Source organism: Eucalyptus grandis, chromosome 11, assembly GCF_016545825.1.
Source record: "Eucalyptus grandis isolate ANBG69807.140 chromosome 11, ASM1654582v1, whole genome shotgun sequence".
NCBI lineage: Eukaryota > Viridiplantae > Streptophyta > Magnoliopsida > Myrtales > Myrtaceae > Eucalyptus > Eucalyptus grandis.
The window spans coordinates 15,135,878-15,157,813 of record NC_052622.1 but is presented as its reverse complement, the minus strand read 5'-3'; the positions used below and the strand labels follow the sequence as shown (position 1 = coordinate 15,157,813).

General features: G+C 39.0%; 2 protein-coding genes across 2 annotated transcripts; one reads left to right on the top strand and one right to left on the bottom strand.

Annotated features, from left to right (window-relative positions):
* Nucleotides 1-6,851: 6,851 nt before the first annotated feature.
* LOC104425010 (putative pentatricopeptide repeat-containing protein At4g17915) lies at nt 6,852-10,643 on the top strand. The gene is made up of 3 exons (XM_010037573.3): nt 6,852-9,090; nt 9,710-9,868; nt 10,069-10,643. The coding sequence occupies exon 1, from the start codon at nt 7,272-7,274 to the stop codon at nt 8,646-8,648; it is 1,377 nt and encodes a 458-aa protein (XP_010035875.1). The 5' UTR covers nt 6,852-7,271; the 3' UTR covers nt 8,649-9,090; nt 9,710-9,868; nt 10,069-10,643.
* A 1,930-nt stretch (nt 10,644-12,573) lies between these two features.
* LOC104425009 (shaggy-related protein kinase eta) lies at nt 12,574-20,005 on the bottom strand. The gene is made up of 12 exons (XM_010037571.3): nt 19,598-20,005; nt 16,678-16,770; nt 16,274-16,333; nt 15,923-16,195; nt 15,767-15,841; nt 15,613-15,669; nt 15,248-15,388; nt 15,112-15,162; nt 14,940-15,035; nt 14,249-14,332; nt 13,913-14,014; nt 12,574-13,042 (listed from the first exon to the last, which is right to left on the bottom strand). The coding sequence occupies exons 1-12, from the start codon at nt 19,700-19,702 to the stop codon at nt 12,947-12,949; spliced, it is 1,233 nt and encodes a 410-aa protein (XP_010035873.1). The 5' UTR covers nt 19,703-20,005; the 3' UTR covers nt 12,574-12,946.
* Nucleotides 20,006-21,936: the final 1,931 nt, after the last annotated feature.

Genomic DNA, 21,936 nt, shown 5'->3' with positions numbered 1-21,936 from the left:
CAAATACAGATATAAACTTTATTAGAACAAAACTGAAACAACTCTCACTAAATAATGGTATCTTATGATGCTCCTAAGTCCATGTTGATGACATGTTGTTCAAGAACACAAGGGCAAAAACCTTTAGTTATTTGATATATAACCATATCATTTGTAAAAATATGTTTCACTGTAACATCACCATTCTCTACCTTTTTTTTCTAGTCAAAAACTTAACCGCCATATATTTTGAATCTTAAGACATCCGTTGTTATTAATAAGCAAAATTAATACAACTGTATGAATCTATCCACAAAAATAAATATAGTCAACTCCCTAATGAGATTCCAAAGCCAAATAACTTGAGTAGTTGCCAAAAAACATACTACAAACTCCACTTATATATTAGAGGATGACATAGATTTCCATTTATTGCACCTCCTTCTGATGTATTTCATTGTTGACTTTATGTTATCCTAATAGCTAGTAAAATTTGCATCCAAATACCCCACTAGCTATAGGATTTGAACATGTCTGTAAATCAGTATATAGTCTTTTGTTCTTTTTCAGTATCTAAAAACCTCCTAGGTAGTGACTTAGTGATTGTATCATGGATTTAACTAATATCTATCTAGAAATCCTATCACAAAAGCAATGTTTTGTTTAATGCAAATTTAAGCATACATGATACTTGTAAGTGCACTAACACAAAATATATCCTTCAATTAAGTTTTCTCAATATCTGAATGAGGACAATGTGATAAATTCAATTCATCACCCTTAACGATTGGAGCAATTCATAGCTTGCAGTAATGTTTACCGAATCTTTCCAAAATACAATTAACAAATTTCCTTTGAGATAAATCCAATACACAGCAAGAACGATCCTTACGAATCTTAGTATGAAGGATAAATATGCCTCATCAAGGTCCTCTATGTCAAAAAATTTCGATAATATCTATTTTGTCTTATGCTGAAATTCAAGATCACCATTTGCAATACATAGTGTGAGAATAATAACTTTCCTCCCACTGACTTTCCAATATATATGCTGATTTATTGTATTCTTAATTGAACCTAATGACAACACTATGAAACTTTAATAACATTATTTAGAAACTTGCTTGATGCTATAAATAAGACTTTTCAGTCTACACACAACTTAACTTGAATCATCTACTACAAAATTTTGAGTTGCACCATATAGGATTCATTATCAAGGTATTTATTTGGAAAGATAGTTTTAACTCATCTAGAGTATCAAAATGAGCTACTAATGTCATGTTCAATTTAAAAGAATTTTTAGAAGAGACTAGAAAAATATTTCTTCACTATCCATCCCTTCTTTTTGAGTGAAATTCTTAGCAACCAATTTGGCTTTAAACTTGCCAATTTTTCTTTGCATTCCTTTTAGTGTTATACATCCATTTGCAATTGATGAACTTGTGACCTTCAAGCAACTCAATAAGTCGACAATCTTTCTTTGGAGTCCCTTTTATTATTAATTGAACGATTGCAGTGAATTATCATATTTAATAACTATCATTTGCTACTACAATTCACTGATCATAACTTATATTTAGACACATGAAAATTATGAAATATTAACAAAGTGAAAATCTTAGTCATAAAATTGAAACTCGGACTAATAGCTCCAGATTATACACTCATCATTGATTCTCATGTAATATCATTAGATACTAGTAAGAAATAAACTAAGAAAAATACAAAAACTTATTTTAGGTTCTAAGTTAGAGGTTCCAAGTTTTACCAACTTAGAACATGAATCTTACTCGTTGAAATAAGCTTCCCAAGTTTTGGAACTTGAAACCCTACCATGCATACATTAGAATTTGGAATTGAACAGATTCCCACTAATCTGATTCTTAGGTTCCATGTTCTACTATAAAACCATGCTCACCCTTATCAAGCAAGCTCGACCTCGACCTCGCCGGACTTGAGTGAGCTCGTCTCGTGCCTCGTGGTCAAGAAGATGGAGAAAGAAAAGGAAAAAAAAAGAATAAAGAATAAAAGAAAATAATTAAAATTTTAGATTTTTTGGTAATTTTCTCAAGAAAATCAAATCACATTTTTCATATCAAATGGTGGAAAATATTTTCTAATTTATTTTCATGTTTTAACTAAATATCATAATATCTTATCATTTTCTTAGAAAATGACTTTCGAAAAATATTTTTTAAAAATGATATATTTTCCACGAAACAGCTAGGGCCTTTAATTTTCCCAATATACATATACTAAAATCTTGATCGCAGCCAATGTTGCAAGTAAGGATTCTTAGTATGCATGAAAACTAGAAAATGTATATGATGTATATATATACACACGCGCATATTTACTCATAACATAAAAAGAAGAATTTGTTGAAGAAACTTTTGCTGAACTTGTCACGAAGTCTTTGATATCGAGAGATGAAACTTTTATTTTGCTTTATAATTTTTTCTTGACATGAAATACTAGGATTGGTCCAGCACTAAAAAATTAGAGGGGCCACAGATTTAGAGATATAAAAATGGCTGCGTTGAATAAGATTATGGCGGCCAATATAATGTTGGAACTCCTAATTTTATTGAATATTTACCTCATATAGTTTCATTATGTAGTATTCTAAATTTAAGATGATAATAAAATACTCAACAAATATCTGACAGATTATAGGGCCGGCGGATGTATAGAGCCAAGGCCAATAGGGCCCCTTGCATCGGTCCTTGCCGAAACACTTAGAATTTTCAAGATATTTGAATTTTAATATATAGACGCATGCATGACTTTTCCTATAAATTTATCGAAATTCAAATAATATTTTAAGCTTTGAAAGGAAAATTAAAATTTGTTTACTTTGTAGAAAGCGGAACCAAATGGTCGAAATTATCTTCCATGAAAGTTTCTCCATGAAAGTTTCTCCATGAAATTTCTAACCTTCCTCGAGGGTTCCAAATATTGAAATCAACTCATTAATGTTCTAGTTTGTGGGTCAGATGCTGGGTCAGGCCCGGCCTCCCTAAAATTCATGGGACTGGTCCAAGCCCAACCCCCTCCCCCAAGCAAAATGCCATAACAAGGAGGAAAATGAAATGGCAAGAATGTGGATCTTTCTCTTTTTCTCTTTATATATATATATATAGTCACACACATGCAACATATATCTTATTTTAACCTCAAAGTCAATCAAAACCGAGTGATCTTTCTGCTTGGTACACAAGGTGGACTTATGCCACGGTTAAAACAAGGTTTTTGGGGCTAAGATTTCTCAGGTTTTTAAGTGGACCTAATCTACACCTAACCTACAAGCTGCGTATTTAATATTTACTGCATCTTTTTTGCCACCCATTTAACTAGACGAGCAGGTTCAAGTTTTCAATTTCGAGGTCCAAGATGAATTTTGATTGCGTCTTGTTTTTTTTTCTTTTAATAAATTTGATAATATGGTAAAAGGACATATTTATTAGTTTTCACAATATGTATCTATCCCAATCTTGATCGAAACCTAAATTGTGAGTAAGGATCCTTGGTCATGGAAAGCTAAGAAATGTGTATATATATACACACATATACATTTCTATTCAAAGTTTTTGATATTGAGGGATTAAACTTTTAGTTTTTGCTTTTTAAAATATTTTTCTTAACCTGAACTACAAGGATTGATCCAAGGATGGGTTCAAAAAGCGAATTTCTCTTTTGAAATTTCAAAACAATTTGCTGGTTGGGCATCTATTATAGCACTAAAGGGCCTTCATTTTCTAAACCCTTTCGTAATATACAAATTCCTTCATACATAGATTCGTGCATAACTCTTCTTGTAATTTCCAAAATTGGAATAATATTTAAAGTTCTGGCAAGGTAAATTTAAAAGTTTTTTTACTTTGTAGAAAGCGGAACAAAATAGCCGAAAGTCTCGTCCATGAAAATACCAACATCCTGTTTTCTTCATGAAATTTCTAATCTTCCTAAAGTGCTCGAAATCTTCGAATCGATTCTTTAGGATTCTCTGGTTTGTAGGTCGACTGCTGGGGCTCCCAGCCTCCCTAAAGTTCATGGGCCTGGCCCAAGCCCAATCCTCTTCCCCCCACACAAAATGCCATAACAAGAAGGAAAATAAAATAGCAAGAAGATGAAGATCTTCCCCCTTTTTCTTTTACTTTGTGTGTATATATATTTCTTATTTTCACCTCAAAGTCAATCAAAACCGAGTGATCCCTATGCTTGGTACACAAGGCGAACTTATGCCACGGTTATTTTTAGTGATCAAAAAGTGACAAAAGAATTTGATTTTGAAATGACAAAGATTTTGAACCACTCAAGAGTAAGTTTTAATTAATTCGACCAGTCACCTTAGTATTAAATAAAAACCGATTAAACTCCCTTTTTTTTTTGGGGGGGAGGGAGGGTTATATGGATATAAGCTAGACATGCTCGCATCGATAAAATCTAATGAGTTCTAAATATTAAAATAAAAATCAAATGCGTTGATTTGCTTGAGGTGTATAAGAAAGCATCGGACCCTCTCAAAAATACATCGTCCGATGTTAAAAATTTTCGTTGAAAAGTAAAACGAAACCTCAATACCTGAAGTAGATCGTGTACGAGGAAGTGTTCTTCACCATTGTATGAGTACGAGGAAGTGTTCTTCACCATTGTATGAGTAACACTAGATGTAAACATATAGGACAGGACCACTTTGTATTCAAACGTATATATCATGCTGTTTGTTGGAGTGTTTTGATTTCTTTTGAAGTAACCGTGATTGCGCTTGAGGCCGGCACTTCATGGCGGTTCATGATCTCGCGTCCTAACGGTGTAGTGTCAAATTTGGGTTTAATCCGAACACAACGCATTTTATTAGTCATATCATGTCTCTAAATGTCATTTTGTGGTTCACAAGTCACATAAACATATTCAAATGTATCTAAACACGTCGTGCTGTCACTAATGACATGTCAATATGTGTAATCAAATGTGTCTAAACATATCCAATAGTGTTGATCGATGTGAAGTATTAACATATTTATCAATACATGTCTAAGTGTGTTATAAATGTATTGAAAAGACCAAATTTGTGAAACAACACGTCGGTTCTTCAAATGTAAATGGATTGACTTGCTCATGACACAAATACATGTGAACTCAACATAAACACGCTTAATTATGTCTCATGTAAAAAGGATCAAGTTGAAAATTGCTAATCCTAACCCTTTAATTTAAAGAAGAATTCCTGGTTGATATATATATATACACACACGACCATTTCAGGCGGGACGTGACAACTTTCAAAGTCTCCTAACGGAATCGGACGGGCATGAATGACGAATTGACGAGGGGCCACCTCTGAACTATTCAAGCTTGTACATAAGCAGTCGGGACTCTTTCTAAAATTTTAATTGGTACGGGTATTAGCAACATGTTCTTTGAAAGGTAGGGTCGAATTCTGATTTAAACGCAATGCTCGAGCTCAAATCGAGAGCTCGGGTTTAGAAAAATCTGAAATTGGAGAGATCGATGTCAAAGTCAGGAATCGATGCATGCCTTAGGATCTTGATTCTGGGGTTCGGCCTTGCCATTTAGGCATGGATCGAAATCTTTGGAGCTTTCTTTTATAATTTCAGGGTACTAGTGTGGAGATCGGTGAAGCTTCATGAACTAGTTAAGTTCAATTCAGACTTGTGACATATACGGCCTGGGTGAAAACTCTCTAGCGCCCAAATCAATTACATTGACCCTGAAAATGTTACCCTCCACTCATTGTAACTTAATATGTGTCGATATAAAGCTCAATACAAACGGATTGCTAAGGAACCTCTACTAGAAGCCGTGGCCATGGGCCTTCCGGATCGACCACCAATCCTATGGAGGTAAGTAAAGGTGTAAATGGTTTGGTTTGATTTAATTTTTTTGGAAAACCGAACCAAACTGAATTGATAAGAATATTTATTGAACCAAACAAAAATCTGATCTGAACCGAAACAAAACCGAGTCGAAATTCTAGTTCAGTTTGGTTTTTCAATTTTTACTTTTGTTTTATTTCCTATATGCACCTCTTTTAATAGATTTAAAAAAAAAAACAAATCAATCAATTTTTGAATTTTTTATTTTTTTTCTTTTTCTTTTTCTTTTTCTTCTCCTTCTTCATTGGCTGGCGACTCACTAGAGGCGAGTTAGAGCCTTGCCATAGGACAACGAGGCTCTAGCTCGCTAGATTCCAGTGGGGTTGAGCCTCGGTAGCCTATGGCAAGGCCCAACCTACCCAACATTGGTGAGCTTGAGCTTGCTAGATCCGACCAGCCTCACCTAAGTGGCCAAATCTAGTAGGCTCGAGCTCAGCCTTGCCTGATTAGGAGAGGTGGAGCCTTGCCACAAGCCAGTGAGGCTTCAATTCGCCTCTGGCCTATCGCTAGCCATGGTGATGGTCGGTGATCGGCCAATGAAGAAGGAGAAGAAAAAGAAAATTAAAATTAAAAAAATAAAATGAAAATTTTAAATTTTACTCGGTTTGGTTCGATTAACTGAATTGATAAAACTCGAACCTGTTAAAAAAAAATCAGTTTTTAATGAAAATCAAACCAAATGAGAATCGAACTGAAAAAAACTGAACTTTTTGGTTCAACTTGGTTCAATTTTCGATTCAGTTTTTAATACCCCTATAGCTAAGTATCAAACATGCTGCTGCTTCATTAGCTATCGGGCTATTAGTCATGGGCCACTAAAAAGGGCCTTGGGCGAAAACGCAATCACAGACAAAGACCCGGATCGGCCCCGGCCGGACACAGGCCTCGTGCCGTGCCACCCCGGCATGTCCGGCCATCGAAATATAGGCCGTGCTGTGCTCTTGCACTTGGGCCTTTCCTTTAGGACTTCGCCTCTCGTCAACTGCGGTGGCCGTCGCCGGTGCTCAGGAGTGGACATCAAGGAGCACGACCTCGGGGGCGCACCGTCCCGACCAAGCCGATCCGACCCCGAAGCCATCGAACCAGAGCGTGCGGCGCCGAATGAAGCACCACCATCTCAGCTCATTCTCTCGATTCTTGAACTAATCGTTCCCGCCGCTCGCAATCTCTCTCATCAAATTTCGAACTTTCAGCTGAGCACGAGTTCACCATAACGACCGCAGCAGTCGGCGCGGGCGTCAAGCCTTTCTGGGTTTGTTCTTGACGCTGAGGATCAATTGAGGGGAGGAGGAACCCAGAAGGAAAAATCCAATCTTTACGCGTCGTATGCCGTGATTTGTTGCAGGGGCGCGAGCCTTATGTGATGAGCGGTGTTGTTGAGTCCAGAGAATGGTGGGGGGATTATCCACTAGGTTGCTGAACATCTGCATAGCTTCCGTGTGCAAAACCCAGCAACTGCAGCGAGCTGAGGTCCTCCTGATTGACGCCATAAGATTAGGAGTGCTGCCGAATGTGGTGACTTACAATATTCTAGTCGATGCCTACTGTCGTTTCGTCGGCATGGGTGCGGCTTTGGACGTTATCCCTCGAATGAGGGAAGCCGGGATAAGCCCGGACGTGATCACTTATAATTCGTTGGTCGCTGGTTCGACCAGGAAGCGGTCTTTATCGTTGACCCTCGACCTGTTCGACGAAATGCTTGAATTAAGTATACATCCTGACCGGTGGAGCTACAACACACTGATGCACTGTTTTTTCAAGGTGGGAAATCCGGACGAAGGTTACAATGTGTTCCGGAATCTGGTGCTCAGCGAGATTACTCCTGGTCAAGATACATTTAACATCCTGATCAACGGGCTGTGCAAGAATGGGTATGCTATGCATGGCCTCATGTTGTTTAGGAATTTACAGCGGCATGGAGTCGTTCCGGAACTAGTTACGTACAATCTTCTTATCGATGGACTCTGCAAAGCGGGGCAATGGAGAGCCGCAAAGACAATGATAATGGAGCTTTTGGAAACAGATGAAAATCCTAATGCCATAACCTTCACCACAGTCATGAAATGTTGCTTTAAGTTTCAGAAGTACGAACAAGGGCTTGAGGTCTTCTTGGAGATGGCAAATCGAGGTCATACTTTTGATGGCTTTGGTTACTGTACGGCAGTTGGCGGTTTAATTAAGATTGGTAGGATAGAGGAGGCAAATCGATGGATGGATCGGATGTTGAAAAATGGAATAGGGCTTGATTTGGTGTCCTATAATACCCTGATTAATCTGCACTGTAGGGAAGGTAGGCTAGGTGCTGCCTATGCAGTGGTGGAGGAACTTGAGAAACGAGGTCTGGAGTGTGATGCCTACACACACGCAATTATTATTGATGGTCTGTGTAGAGCAGGTGATATTGAGGGGGCTTATCGCCATTTAGACAGAATGAAAGTTTTAGGTCTTGGCTCGAACCGGGTTGCTCTCAATTGCATGATTGACAGGTTATTTAAGGCTGGTTATATGGAAGCGGCTATGAGATTGTTCGAGTCTATGGAGACTAAAGATGATTTTACCTATTCCTCAGTCGTGCACAGTCTATGTAAACTTGGGAGGTTTCGTAGTGCTTCCAAGGTACTGCTTTCTTGCTTGAGAAGTGGAACGAAAATACTCAAGTCTGCACAAAAGGCTGTTCTTACTGGCCTCAAGATGTCTGGATATAGGAGGGACGCCAAAAAGCTCCAGTCGCAGATTTATATGGCTAGAGTGTTGGCACGATATTGATGTGGAAATTACACCCTTTCTCAGGCCAGAAAATTGCGCTACCTGTGGTGCCATCAGCTAAAGTGTCACGATTGCTTTCAAGCTTTGATTTCAACCAACAACAGTTGCGCATGCATGCCTCTTTTTTTATGGCATTAAATACAAGCTTTTTTATCCATATAGTCAAGACTGGACTAAAATTGTTTAAAATGGCTGTTCATCTTATGACGACAACAATTACCTCGCCCTTTTTGGTTGCTTCAGATCATGTGAGGAGACAACTCTGCTACCTGGTGAAATTACACAATCAGGTGTCTTTTGTGGGGTTGACAAGTTTCAAACATGAAGCAGGATACATAGATGACAGACAACACTTGATCTATGCTTTCAGAAGACAGTTAATTGATAAAATTTTCTATTCTAAGCTTAAGTCTTCAGATGTGTATTCACTCGCATTTTGCAGGTAAGAAATGCTTCCTGAATTATGCACTAGGTAGAACAATCAAGAGCTTGCACTCGGTGTTGTAAAAGGATCTCTCAACTGTACAAGTGAACGTTGCTTTTTGAGTACCTAATTGTCATTTGGCTTAGATCAGACTTGCCTTTGCTGATGAAGACCCTTGATGGGGATTTTAGGAGGAGAACAATGAAATACAATTTTGTGGTTGGAGATTCTGCTTGCAGCTGTGGAGGGTGGGGGAGGAACCACTCCTATACTAAGGAGATATAGAGAGCTTTGGTCGGGGCCTTAAGAAGGAATATGCTTCTGTTTTGAATTCTAATATCGCTAGAAAGTTTGCATATGCATTTTGCTTATGTTTTGTATGCCTGTTGGTGCTTCTCTCTTGCCTAGCATTAGTCAAGCTCTTTGTCCTATATGTTGGGTCATCATTCTTGGATTTTGCATTTGGTGCTCCTAGGATGAGGAAAAAACATTCAATAATTTTCTATTTGATGTGCTGAAATCTGTAGTTGGCTATCATTTTGAAAATAAGTTTCCTTGGAATTTTCTTGGTGTAATTCTTTGAATAAATACATTGGTAAACATGTCCTTCTCATATGTTTTTCTCTTACTGGTCCAGGATTGCTCATTTTCCGACTTCTTGGCTTTCCTCAGTGTGGTTCAAATGTCCATCAAGGCATGTCCAAAGTTGCTGCAATAAACAAGGGGTGGTCAAATATAATGTATAACAAGGGATCATGTGATGCAATTTGGACTTATAACTGAGCAATTTTCTAATGTAAGAATCAAACTTTGCCTTTCATCTGGCCTACTATAGTAAAAATAATTACAAGGTCTGATAAATTGATAACTTTTGTGATTATTTTTCAAAGCACACTCTTTATCATTCTTTAAGCTCAAGAACTCATTATCTAATGTTTTTTAATCTTGAGAGTTGGAAAAATCATCGCTAGTCAGTTACGATGCTCTCCTTTGCAGGAATTAGTAGAAGTGTTGGTGCTTAACAAGGATGAGAAGTCAACTGCAGGACGCTAGTTTCCTTTGAGTTTGGATTGTGCAGCATTGTCGGAGGTCTTTTATTAGTAAGCACTCAATCTTTTAATGGCCTTCTACAAGATATCGAGGGAAGCTGCAGAGAGCATAAAGGGGTATAATATTACAAGGTGATCGAAACCCAGTTATGAGAGAGGCCACCCATTCAGTCAGTCTTGGAGGACCTAAAGGTTCTGACCAAATAGACAGGAGAGTCGCTGGAGCACATGATATCCAATCCCAATAATTATCTGGAGGGGAATTAATTGTTTAAATCTTGGAGGTGTTTAAGAAAACCAAGGAAGGACTCTGCTCTCTGCATGATTTGCATTCTCTCCGCTGGAGCAGTTTGCTTGGGTTTATTGCACGATAAGTGGGATCGGTAAACGTCAGGAGTTCGAAAGTGAAATCTTGTAATTGAAGTCACTTATATGCATGAGAACAGTTACCATGTTCTCATCCAGTTTTTAAGCACTGATTTATTGAAGTTCTAAAGCAATAGATTGTCAGATCATAGAATAGGCGCACAGTGTCTATGTACTGCTCGGAAGCGTTTGGATGGGAGATCAGTAACCCACTTCTTTTTTTTCTAAATCAATAACCCACTTCACTAGCATTCAATATGAAGAAAAACATCCCACAGTTTTGCACTCTAGATCGGTTCAGGCTTTTTTGATACCCTAGTGAAGATATATGCGAAAGGGACTAGTATGTATAAGGTAAGCAATTGCAAATACATGCTTTTGTTCGTCTTCTCCCATATGGAATTTTGAGCCATATAGCGAGACGGCTTTGGAATATTATGGAAAAAAATTTAGTGGGTTATTCTGATATTTCTGCTTTCTGGGTGGTGATGGCAACCCAAGATCCATCTCTATGTTAGATGAAAGTTTGACAAGAGTACAAACCTGCGCTCCGCAAGGTTGCTTTTTACTGCTTACCAGTCGTAATATGAGGCGCGCTTTAATGATTAAGTAGCGAATGATTGTGTCTACCTTGTGCTGTAAAAAACTTAATGGCCCCCGCGAAATCTTTGGTACGTCTATGCAGTGTGAACATGCGCCCGAGTCAACCTTGGCGGATGCGGGGAAATTTGCTTTGACCTTTGACGAACAGCTCAGCTTTTTCCTGCTCTTTGTATTGGAAGGGAATTTCGCTTTTGCCCTGGTTTCCTTTGAAATTGAACTAACAAGGGATGAAAATCCCACTGACAAAAATATTTATGTTCGAAACTTCATCCAGTAAAATTGGATCTCGCAACATGGAAACGAATTATAATACTAAGATTCTAATGACTTCAATAATCCAATTTCGAGATGAATCACCCCGAGGTTTCGGCAACTTTGTTTTGATCTTGGAACCTTGGATGACCATTAGGCTATCATATAATTCACAATTTTAGCTGGAGCAATATTTGCAATCTGTCAAGAGTTTTTTTTCCTGACATACTGCATCGCACATGTGAGATGAATCATGCAACTGGATCAAAAATAATTAAAAAGACGGACACATACGAGGACTTGGACATATGCTCCATTGCTTCTCTGGCTCAACGTGATACTATAGGGTGAGGGTAAGGTGTGAACTAAACAAAGGTTATCAAATTGGTTGAAATCCACTTTACTCGATGCACTTAAGTGTTATCTCACCAGCAAACCGTGAGCTAAACAAAGATTATTTCGAATGGACAATTGTTACCAAACCGTGGTGTTGACAACCTGACCAACGAGCACCTGATTGAATTAGGCCAACCAGCTCAGGAAAGTTACAATCGCTGCTGCTCCTCAAATGTGGTAATTCCCAGTTCTCCCCAGAGATCATAAAACTTGAGCAAAGACATCGGACACTGAGTTAATATTTCCGGCTGGTGTCGATGTTCAAAGATGCTTGTAATTGCATCTTAACCATGAGTAACGCACGAATGGACAGGTGACCAACATCCATCAGAAAAATATATAGCAGGGACAACACGCTCAACTATTGAGCCTATTGACCCAAATAAAGCTGACTCAGAATTCTTCAACAACAAAGGGTTGGCTGAATTGCAGAAGTACAGAGTCCGCAAAGTAGTCCGCGTTTGAATTTTGTAGGGGTATTTGACTTGTACCAAAGAGCAACTTCCTTACTTAACGATCGATGGAGTAACTTCTTCAATTATCGAACAACAGTAACAAGAGGGCCAGCTGAAAAATCACATCCACATATTCATCACTCACCTCATATCTCCACTTACACTGCCTCGGCAGTCTGACTCGACATTTTTCCGTTGCTGACTTGCTGTACCCATTTAAACACATCCGCCGTCATCAGTCTTTTGGAATCACTCTAAGGAGCCAAAGTGACTGAGCAGCTAAATGTCCAGCGAGACGATAAGAAATATAGCAACCTCAGCGTCTGAATCTAACACAGCTGCTCACTGTCACCATTTCTATCTGATACCAACTAAATTCATTTAGAAAATTCAACCACGCTATTTGAATGGAGCCACGCGGACTTCTCCGGTCTGACAGCCCTACACAGCTCAAAACATTGATTGCATTACATATTTAGACTAATAGCTTTCTATTCTTTCTTTTCCCTCTTTCACATCACAAGATTTACAACATAAGTACAATATTTTTTGCTGAAACGAAATACAGACACTAGAGATAGCTGTAAAGACGGTAAAAGACACTAGAAAAGCTGTAAAGACGGTACATGTATACAACTTGCAGGGTGAGAAAAACTGCTGATTTTACCGGAATGCTCTCACAAAAGTTCTTGCGGTTTTGCCTACGGCCCTTCCTTTAGCTCTGGGGAAAATCAACTTAGCTTATCTTTCCATTTACATACCAACCGGATGAGGGATATTGAGGCCATTCAATCTTCGCACATGCTCTGGTATTAGCCTGTTGATTAATTGAGGCGAAGCTCCAGCTAACTGTACATGGATTGGAGGCAAGCAAAATGTCAGACAGAACAGGAGTAATCCACTCACTCTATTTGCCCCAACTTAGAACTCACTATCAAAAGAGTACAACATAGTTTCTATTGCTGGATCCAGTTTGATGAATATTTCTAAGCATTGAGAATGTGAATATGAATTGTTAAATAAAAGAATATCAATGTGGAATTCGGACAAACATGATAAAAAGGAATTGACAAAAGTACAGTCATTCTGGTTAGGTCAACAAGTTAAACCCACAACCAGCTTATTCTTTGCTACACATTTTAAACAAAACCGATCAACCCAAGAGCATAATTTATTTTTTTTAATTTAATTTCGGGGAATACAGTTTCCCTCCTTTTCATTTTCAGACTTCTACGTGTGGAATAGATCTTATTGGAATAGCACCAAAGGTCAACTGTCTGTCACACTGGTAAACCTCCTTCAACACAGGAATTTTTCCGCACTTGGAAGTGAATTCAATGATAGTCAGTAGCTTGTAAAGTTGGACCATATATAACAAAGCAGGCAACTGAAACAAATGGCTATTAGTGCAGTCTAAGACACAGTGAATGGTAGCATTACTTGACTACTGTCGCAAACAAACTGAACAAGGCAGAAAAAAGGGGAAAAAGGAAAGGAAACTTTAACAGCAGACACTTAAAAAAAATCATATGTCCAAGTCAATCACGTCGCTACATTGATCATCATTGATTATCCAGAAAATCCACATTGCTATGAAAATAATATAATCCTTACATGTTGCAACCTCACATTGCTATAAGAGCAAAATAATCCATAATTGCCATAGACAAAATCAAGACTTGTCCGAAGTATTAACAATCAATCCGTCAAAACACATACCTCTTGCCTGAAATTGAAAATAGGGGGCAAGGGGCGACCAGTCGGAAGGCGTGCATTGGGTTCACGAAGCTCATCAAAGAAGGGATGGGCACAAGCTTCTAGCTGGAATGAAATTGAACGAAAAAAATAACATTAGCCAAACAAGTGAGTGGTAGATGCTCAGGAAAGTATATGATAACTTAGATCCAGATTACCCATGAGAAAGCAAAAGCATGCATACATACAATACTCATTCGTTAAAGTTCAATTGTCGATGATAAGTAAGACTGACATATTCTCACGCAAAAATATACATACAAAGATACTCAAAATTACGGGTAGAGTAGTTTAACTCACAGCAGTGCAGCGAAGACTTGGTGAATACTGAAGAAGCCTTGAAGCAAGGTCAATTGCTTCAGGAGGCATCCGCTTGTGGAATATCTGGACCAAGAGATGTATTAACTACTGAAGCATGAAAAACCAAAGTACAACATGCACTCCTTAAAGTTTTTCAATATCACATGTCACAACAGACATGAATAATTCAGCCAAGGGAGGGATACTTCTCGACATAATAAGGTGTCTGACACAAAGAACAGCAGTAACATTTGAACCTTGTGACAGAACACAGGAACCAAAGCTGATTCAAATGTCTATACTTGATTGTCTGCGACATGTACAAACAACTTAGGAGAGGCAATTATGCTGCCCTATTTTTCCCACAGTAGTGACAAAATCACCGAATATCAACCCTCATAATGCCATGAAACAGACCATACCAACTTTCACATTTATCTATTAGAATATGCTGCATATGTTGGCAGCATCAAATCTAATGATAACCTACAACATAATGCCAAGCATGAGATGCTTGTGCTAATTTTGGCACTTGAAGTTGGAAATGGAATAAGTCAGGTAACTAATCAAAGAATCTAGGATGTTGTTTGCAACCTTGTGCAAAGGCATCTTCAGCTCTGAACAAGTAGTTAATTGTCTCTATTAACCAGCAAGGTAACACAATATTGGTATAAAACACCAAAATATATACCTTGTGCCAAGGATGAGCCTTGATTTGCGGAAATCTGAAGTCATTATAATTAGGGTTCATGCATCGAACTTCTTCTCGTGTTGGAGTACCGAGAACCTACAAGAAGGTCCTTGATTAAACCCGTAGAACACGTGAATGAAGAAAACAATCAAACTGGATAATGAGGATTCACCTTGATGATCTCTACGAGTTGGTCCACTGCATTTTCTCCTGGGAACAGTGGCTAAAAAAAAAAAAAAATTGGAATCATCAGAACTAACACACAGCAGATACAGATGTCATCGGATCTATGAGCCAAAGTCATCCACCTGTCCAAGGAGAAGCTCTGCAAGAACACAACCAGCAGACCATATGTCGATAGATGTGGTATACTCTGTTGCACCAAATATAAGCTCTGGAGCCCGATAGTAGCGGGAGCATATGTAGGATATGTTTGTTTCGCCATTGACCTGATTAATACAGAAATTTGTAACAAAACAGAGGCAGATAATCTGGAAATGAAGATGATGCAATTCAAACTCCACACGGAAAATATAACAGTTGCTCTGTGAGTCAGTTATCAAATACACTCAATTCCAGATCCATTGTAGAGGTAACTTCCGTGCTCTATATTCCACTGTTCTCATTTATTGAAAGAAGATCAGTGAAATAATAGACAAAGATAAGGATGTACCAGAACTTTTGCACTACCAAAGTCACAAAGCTTGACCTGGTGAGTGAGAGGATTCACCTGCAGAACATATGGAGGCAAAAATCAGGATTGACAATTTCATTCAAGAAAAAAAAAACCTTAACTAGAAATAGAGGAAAGGCTGAAGGCCCCTTACCAAAATATTTTGTGGCTTTACATCCCTATGGCAAACCCCAGGCACAGAATGGATATATGCCAGCCCTTGGAAGATCTGCAAAATAGATTACACTTTTAAGACGAGAACTGGAGGATACCAAAGGCAGCTACGAAAATGACAGAGCACTCTTCATACTTGATAGGTATATAACTTCACAAATATCAGCGGCATCTGCTGATTCACACTCCTGTAATGCTCCAGAACTTGGTAGAGACTCTCAGGGACATATTCCATAACCAAATTAAGGAAAAGTTCATCATTGTTTGTTGTAGAGAAGAAGCAGTGCCTCAGGGAAACCACATTTGGATGATCCATCAGACGCATCAACTGCAGCTCACGGTTTTTGTATCGTCTATCCTGCAGGACTTTCTTTATGGCAACTGTCTCTCCAGTCTCCAAGCATCGTGCCTGAGATGTAATAGCTTACCACATGAAATTTATGAAAGAAAAGGATCTCAGGAATTGTCAAAAATCCAAGTTGTATACCTGAAACACGACTCCAAAAGATCCATTGCCTATAATGCGCTCTGCCATATAGCTGAGGGTCTGGGAGCATTTATAGCATTACTCAGTTGGGTATTAAATTCAGGAAAACAAAAATAGAAGCTCACAAAATGTACAATCACTTGTAGAACTCAGAATTCAACTCATCAAATTTAAACTCTTAGATTCCATACAGCTAGTAACAGTTCTATTCCCTTTTGAGTTTGTTAGAATTGCTCAAAGTGAAGTACCTTTATGACACAGAAAAAACATAAGCTGGATTTGTCAGATACAACCACAATCAATAATTGTTCATCACTGATGCAATGATTAGCATTGGTTATTTTGTAAGTTCTATACGTGAAATTCCTTAAAACTTGAAGAACTCAGAACAAATGCTCTCTCACCTGCTTGGGTTCACCATTTTTCCCACCAATGGTGGTCGATATGATGTGACCTGTTACAGCATTCTTATTCTCGTAAACAGCCGGTGACACTTCCTGAAATTATGCAAAAGCATCCAGTTAAAACTCACAACACAAATGCTACTGGTCTGCAAACAATGGTATCCCTAGTTAGTTAACCACTTCATTTTAGGCGCTACAGGTCATGGAAAGAGAAAGGGAATAGCAATGGGCAAATCTCTGGTCATGAAAATGGCATGTCAGAGATAGAGGCTTAGTTGGTTTGCTAAGAGGATGGCAGAAAGCTCAGAAGCATTCCTTCAGGGCATTCACTATGTATAAGAAAGTAACAGTTCTTTTACCTTGCTTTATTTCTAGATAACCAAGTACATCAATTGACTACTTTCAACCAGAAGAATAATGAGAATGCGGCATCCAAGTTTTGTCTGTGGTTATAAAGGACTAAATTAGGTCAAACAGTGTAGAGGATTTTTTCATAAAATAAGCTCTTGCTAGTAGGTTGGGATTGATTTCTCTAATTGTACAATTATGTGGCGGAGGCACCAAGACCACATGCACAAACGAGTAAATTGACCTGTGTAGCAATTCTCTTCCCTACACGTAACTGAACGACTTTGCACAATATCTGAAGCTTCAATTTGGGATGACCTCAAGAATGCACAAAATAAACACAAACCGTAGATGCCACCAGTTTGATTTTGAAACCAATCATTGCTTAATCATTTCCCTCAATCTTTGTCAGTTGGTCCATCACCCGGAAACATATGTTACTAAAATATGACTACATCTAGAGAAACGCATGCATGTATGACACCAAAAATACAGGGTTCTACTGCCACGATTGCATTCAGAAACATTGGGGCGGTTGCCGCTTGCAATACGGTGCTACACGTAACGCACATTTTTCTCATTTAGCATGCAGAAAGGCAGTCCAAACTTACCATAAAATCCACACACAGCTTTTCAACATTAATGCCAAACACCGACACATCAAAAGGGTAATAACAATACACCAAACTAACCCACACAGATAAATGAACCGATCATCTCCCACTATCTTTTCCAGTTGCTTCATTACCCCAAAACATACAGCACTAAAATATGACTATGTCTAGAGAAACGCATGCATGCATGATGCCAAAAACACGGGGTTATATTGCCACGATTGCACCCAAAAACATTGGGGGAGTTGCCAGCTTGCTCTATGGTGCTACACATAACACGCATATTTCTCATTTTGCATGCAAAAAGGCAGTTCAAACTTACCATAAAATCCGCATACAGCCTTTGAGCATTAATGCCAAACACCGACACGTCAAAAGGGTAATAACAATACACCAAACTAACCCGCAGAGATGGACAAACCAATCATTGCTTAATCTTTGTCAGTTGCTTCGTTACCCCGAAACGTATGGTACTAAAATATGACTATATCTAGAGAAACACATGGATGTATGACATCAAAAATACAGTCTATTGCCACGATTGCATTCGGAAACGTCAGGGGATTTGCCAGCTTGCAATACGGTGCTACACATAACCCACATATTTCTCATTTAGCATGCAGAAGGGCTGTCCAAACTTACCATAAAATCCGCACACAGCTTTTGAGAAAAAAAAGGTCAAACGCCGACACGTCGAAAGGGTAATAACAATACATCGAACTAACCCACACAGATGGATGAACCAATCATTGCTTAATCTTTGTCAGTTGCTTAAGTAACCCGAAACGTATGGTACTAAAATATGACTACTATATCCAGAGAAACACATGCATATATGACGCCAAAAACACGGGGTTATAATTTCATGATTGCATTCAGAAATATCGGGGGAGTTGCCAGGTTGCAATACAGTGCTACACGTAACTCACATATTTCTCATTTTGCATGCAGAAAGGCAGTTCAAACTTACCATAAAATCAGCACACAGCCTTTGAACATTAATGTGAAACACCGACACGTCAATAGGGTAATAACAATACACCAAACCAACCCACCCAGATGGATGCACCGCCATGAACAGTGCATCAAACATGTAAGCACAAGGAAAGCCAAAGTGCAAAGAAAGCAAGATCTATGAACTGGAGAAGCAAGGTATTAGGATGCCATAGGTAACAAGGAAGCATCAGAAACTAGAACAAAGTTGCTCCATTCAAACACCCCCCCCCAAAAAAAAAAAAAAAACGATATGATAAGAGAGAATCAGAGCACATTGACATCCGGAAGCAACCCGGCACAAGAGCAGTGAGAGAGAAGGAAGACAACGCAGCAAAAGAAAGAAACCTAAAATGTATGAGCTAAATCTTTCAAGTTGCAAATCACAATTACAACAACTAAAAGACTAGCATAGCTAAATAAAGGAAATGAATCCCGAGGGCATGTCCAAGTGCTCCAAAAGACGACGACCCACTTCACCAAACTCCACCGCGTCGAATTCCCCATCTACCCGTCTGCCTAATTTTAGCAATGCGAAATTCACAGAGCTCCAAAATCACTCCTTTCCGTGTCCCGTCCCTCCAAGAACCGCTCAGAAACTCGCCATGAACTATCCCGGAAGAATCAATCTAGAATCAAGAACAGATGCCGAACCCGGAGAGATACGGGGGGCACTGTGCCGCTCGCGAAAAGGGGGAATTATTGCTAACGACCAAAAGAGATTGAACGAGCGGAAAAGTCGGGGGAAATGACGACCGGGGGAGCCGCGAGGAAAACCTCGAGAGCAGCCCGCGGCCGCAAAAACCCAGCTCGGATCTCGACACGGGAGGAGCGAAGAAACGCCCGGACGCGAGGATCGCTCGGAATTCGCGCGGCGGCGGGACACCGGAGCTGGATTTTGCTGAAGATCTAAGCATCGACACGCAGCACAGCACAGAGAAAGAGAGAGAGAGAGAGAGAGAGACCCTATCGGAGTCGGGAGGAGCTTGAGCTGGAGCTGGCGGCGGCGGCGGCGGTTGGTGGTGGTGGTGGTGGTGGTGGTGAGGAGGCCCCGGGGGAAGGGAGGCCATGTGGAGACTTCACAACTCCCTCACACTGACCCTTTCTCTCTCTCTCTCTCTCTCTCTCCTCTCTCTCCTCTCAATGTCAGTGTTCTCTGATCTCGCTCTCTCTCTACTTTCTCTCTCTTCCTCACCATCAAACTGCGTTTCTCTCTCCTCGGTCTGGTCCTCCCCCCATCTCCTCCTGTGTCAAAATTAGGAAGCCTAAGAGAGAGATAGGTAGAGAGAGAGAGAGAAGGAGGTTAGACCCACGCGAGGGGGGAGGGAGAGTGGGGAGCACGCTCCAATCAGTGCGCTCAATTAATGCGGGGCCCTCCCTCTCTCTCCCTCTTTGTCTCCTCCGTTTCTTTCTTTTCTTTCCATTGCTGCTGCGGCTGCTGCTGTTGTTTTTGTTGCCGAAAGATAAGAGAGAGACTAGAGAGAGAGAGAGAGAGAGAGATGATGAGAACGGCGTGGGCTCGAGTCCACGCTGTTCAATTTTGGACCGTAATGACACAGCCGGGTCACTCTCTCTCTCTCTCTCTCTCTGTTTCAATTTTTAATTTTGGAACGCTTAAAATATATTAATACATAACTGAGGATTACCCGTTTGATTATGAGATCGTTATGCATAATTTAACGTGGTCATAAAAGATGTCGATTAACGTGGAACTTCTTTATTAATATTTAATTATGATACATTTGTAACTGTCAGAGCGATCATAGGAGTTAAAAATGAAATGCGTTGATTTAGCGTGAAATCAATTATGTTAAAATGTAATAATAAATCATGACGGTAACGGAGTAAGAATCTTGGAGATCGAGAATCTGGTTTTTTTTTTTAGCTTTGGTTATTCAGTGAAATCAAGAAAAGATGGAAGAGTGAAATTAAAAGTTTTAATTTAGATAGCATCATCTTTTTAATATATTTTTAGAGAGTTTGGTGTTTTCTTGCACAACTAAAGTCAATCAATGCATTAGTGCAAGCATGTCTAGCTTATCTTTGTGTTACCCTCCAAAAGATACTTGATCGGCTTTTATTCACTAACACGATCAATTGAGTTTCTTAGGACTTACTCTTAAGTGGTTTGAAATCTCCCTAGTCACAATATCAAATTCCCCGGTCACTTTTTGATCACCAAAAACTCTGATTTTAACTGTGCATAAGTTCGCCTTGCATACCAAACATAGGGATCACTCAGTTTTGATTGACTTTGAGGTGAAACTAAATAAATAAATAAACGTACGTACATACATAGATACATACTTACATACATATATACATATATATATTATTTACACGCAATATAGAGAAAAGAGGAAGATCTCCATCCTCTTGCTATTTCATTTTCCTTCTTGTTTTGGCATTTTGCGTGGGGGAAGGGGATTGGGCTTGGATCAGTCCCATGTATTTTAGGGAGGCTGGGCCTGTCCCTGCAGTAGACCCACTGACCAGAATCCTAATGAATCGATTCAAAAGCTTTCGGACACACTCGAGGAACATACAAAATTTCATGGAGAAAGTGAAGTGTAAGTATTTTCATAAAAGATAATTTTGCCCATTTGGTTCTGCTTTCTATGAAGTTAAAAAAAATCATTTAAATTTCACTTGTCAAACTTAAAGTATTATTCAAATTTCAGAAAATTACGAGAAGAGTTACAAATTTATATGTCGAGAAATTCGTCTATCGCAAAAGGGTTTTGGAAATGACTGATGGGGCAAGGGGCCCATCCTTCGCCCCTTTGCATCCATCGGCCCTGTACAGCTATAACAGAGGCCCAATTAGCGAATATTTTTGAAAATTCAAAAGGAAAATTCGCTTTATGAGCCCATCCTTGGGTCAATCCTCGTATTTCAGGTTAAGAAAAAATAATTAAAAAAAAAAGTTTAATCCCTCAATATCAGAAACTTTGAATAGATATGAAACGTTTGTATATATAAATTTCCTAGCTTTCATGTATATCAAGGATCCTCACACGCATCATGAGTTACAATCAAATATAAAATACAAAATCTATTTTTGGATGATTGAAATTTATTATCACCGCTTTGGATAATTGACCAAAATTATCAACCTATAATCGGCAATATCACCAGTGATGATGGTGACTTGTGTGATGAACGGGTCACCAAGCTTGTCACCTGTACATAAATCTCAAAGGATATGTTCCGATTTTCGAATATAGATAGACCAAGTGACATTGAATTGGGAAAAGAACACCTTGATTTCATATATTTAGAAACAAAGCAGTACAACTTTGTC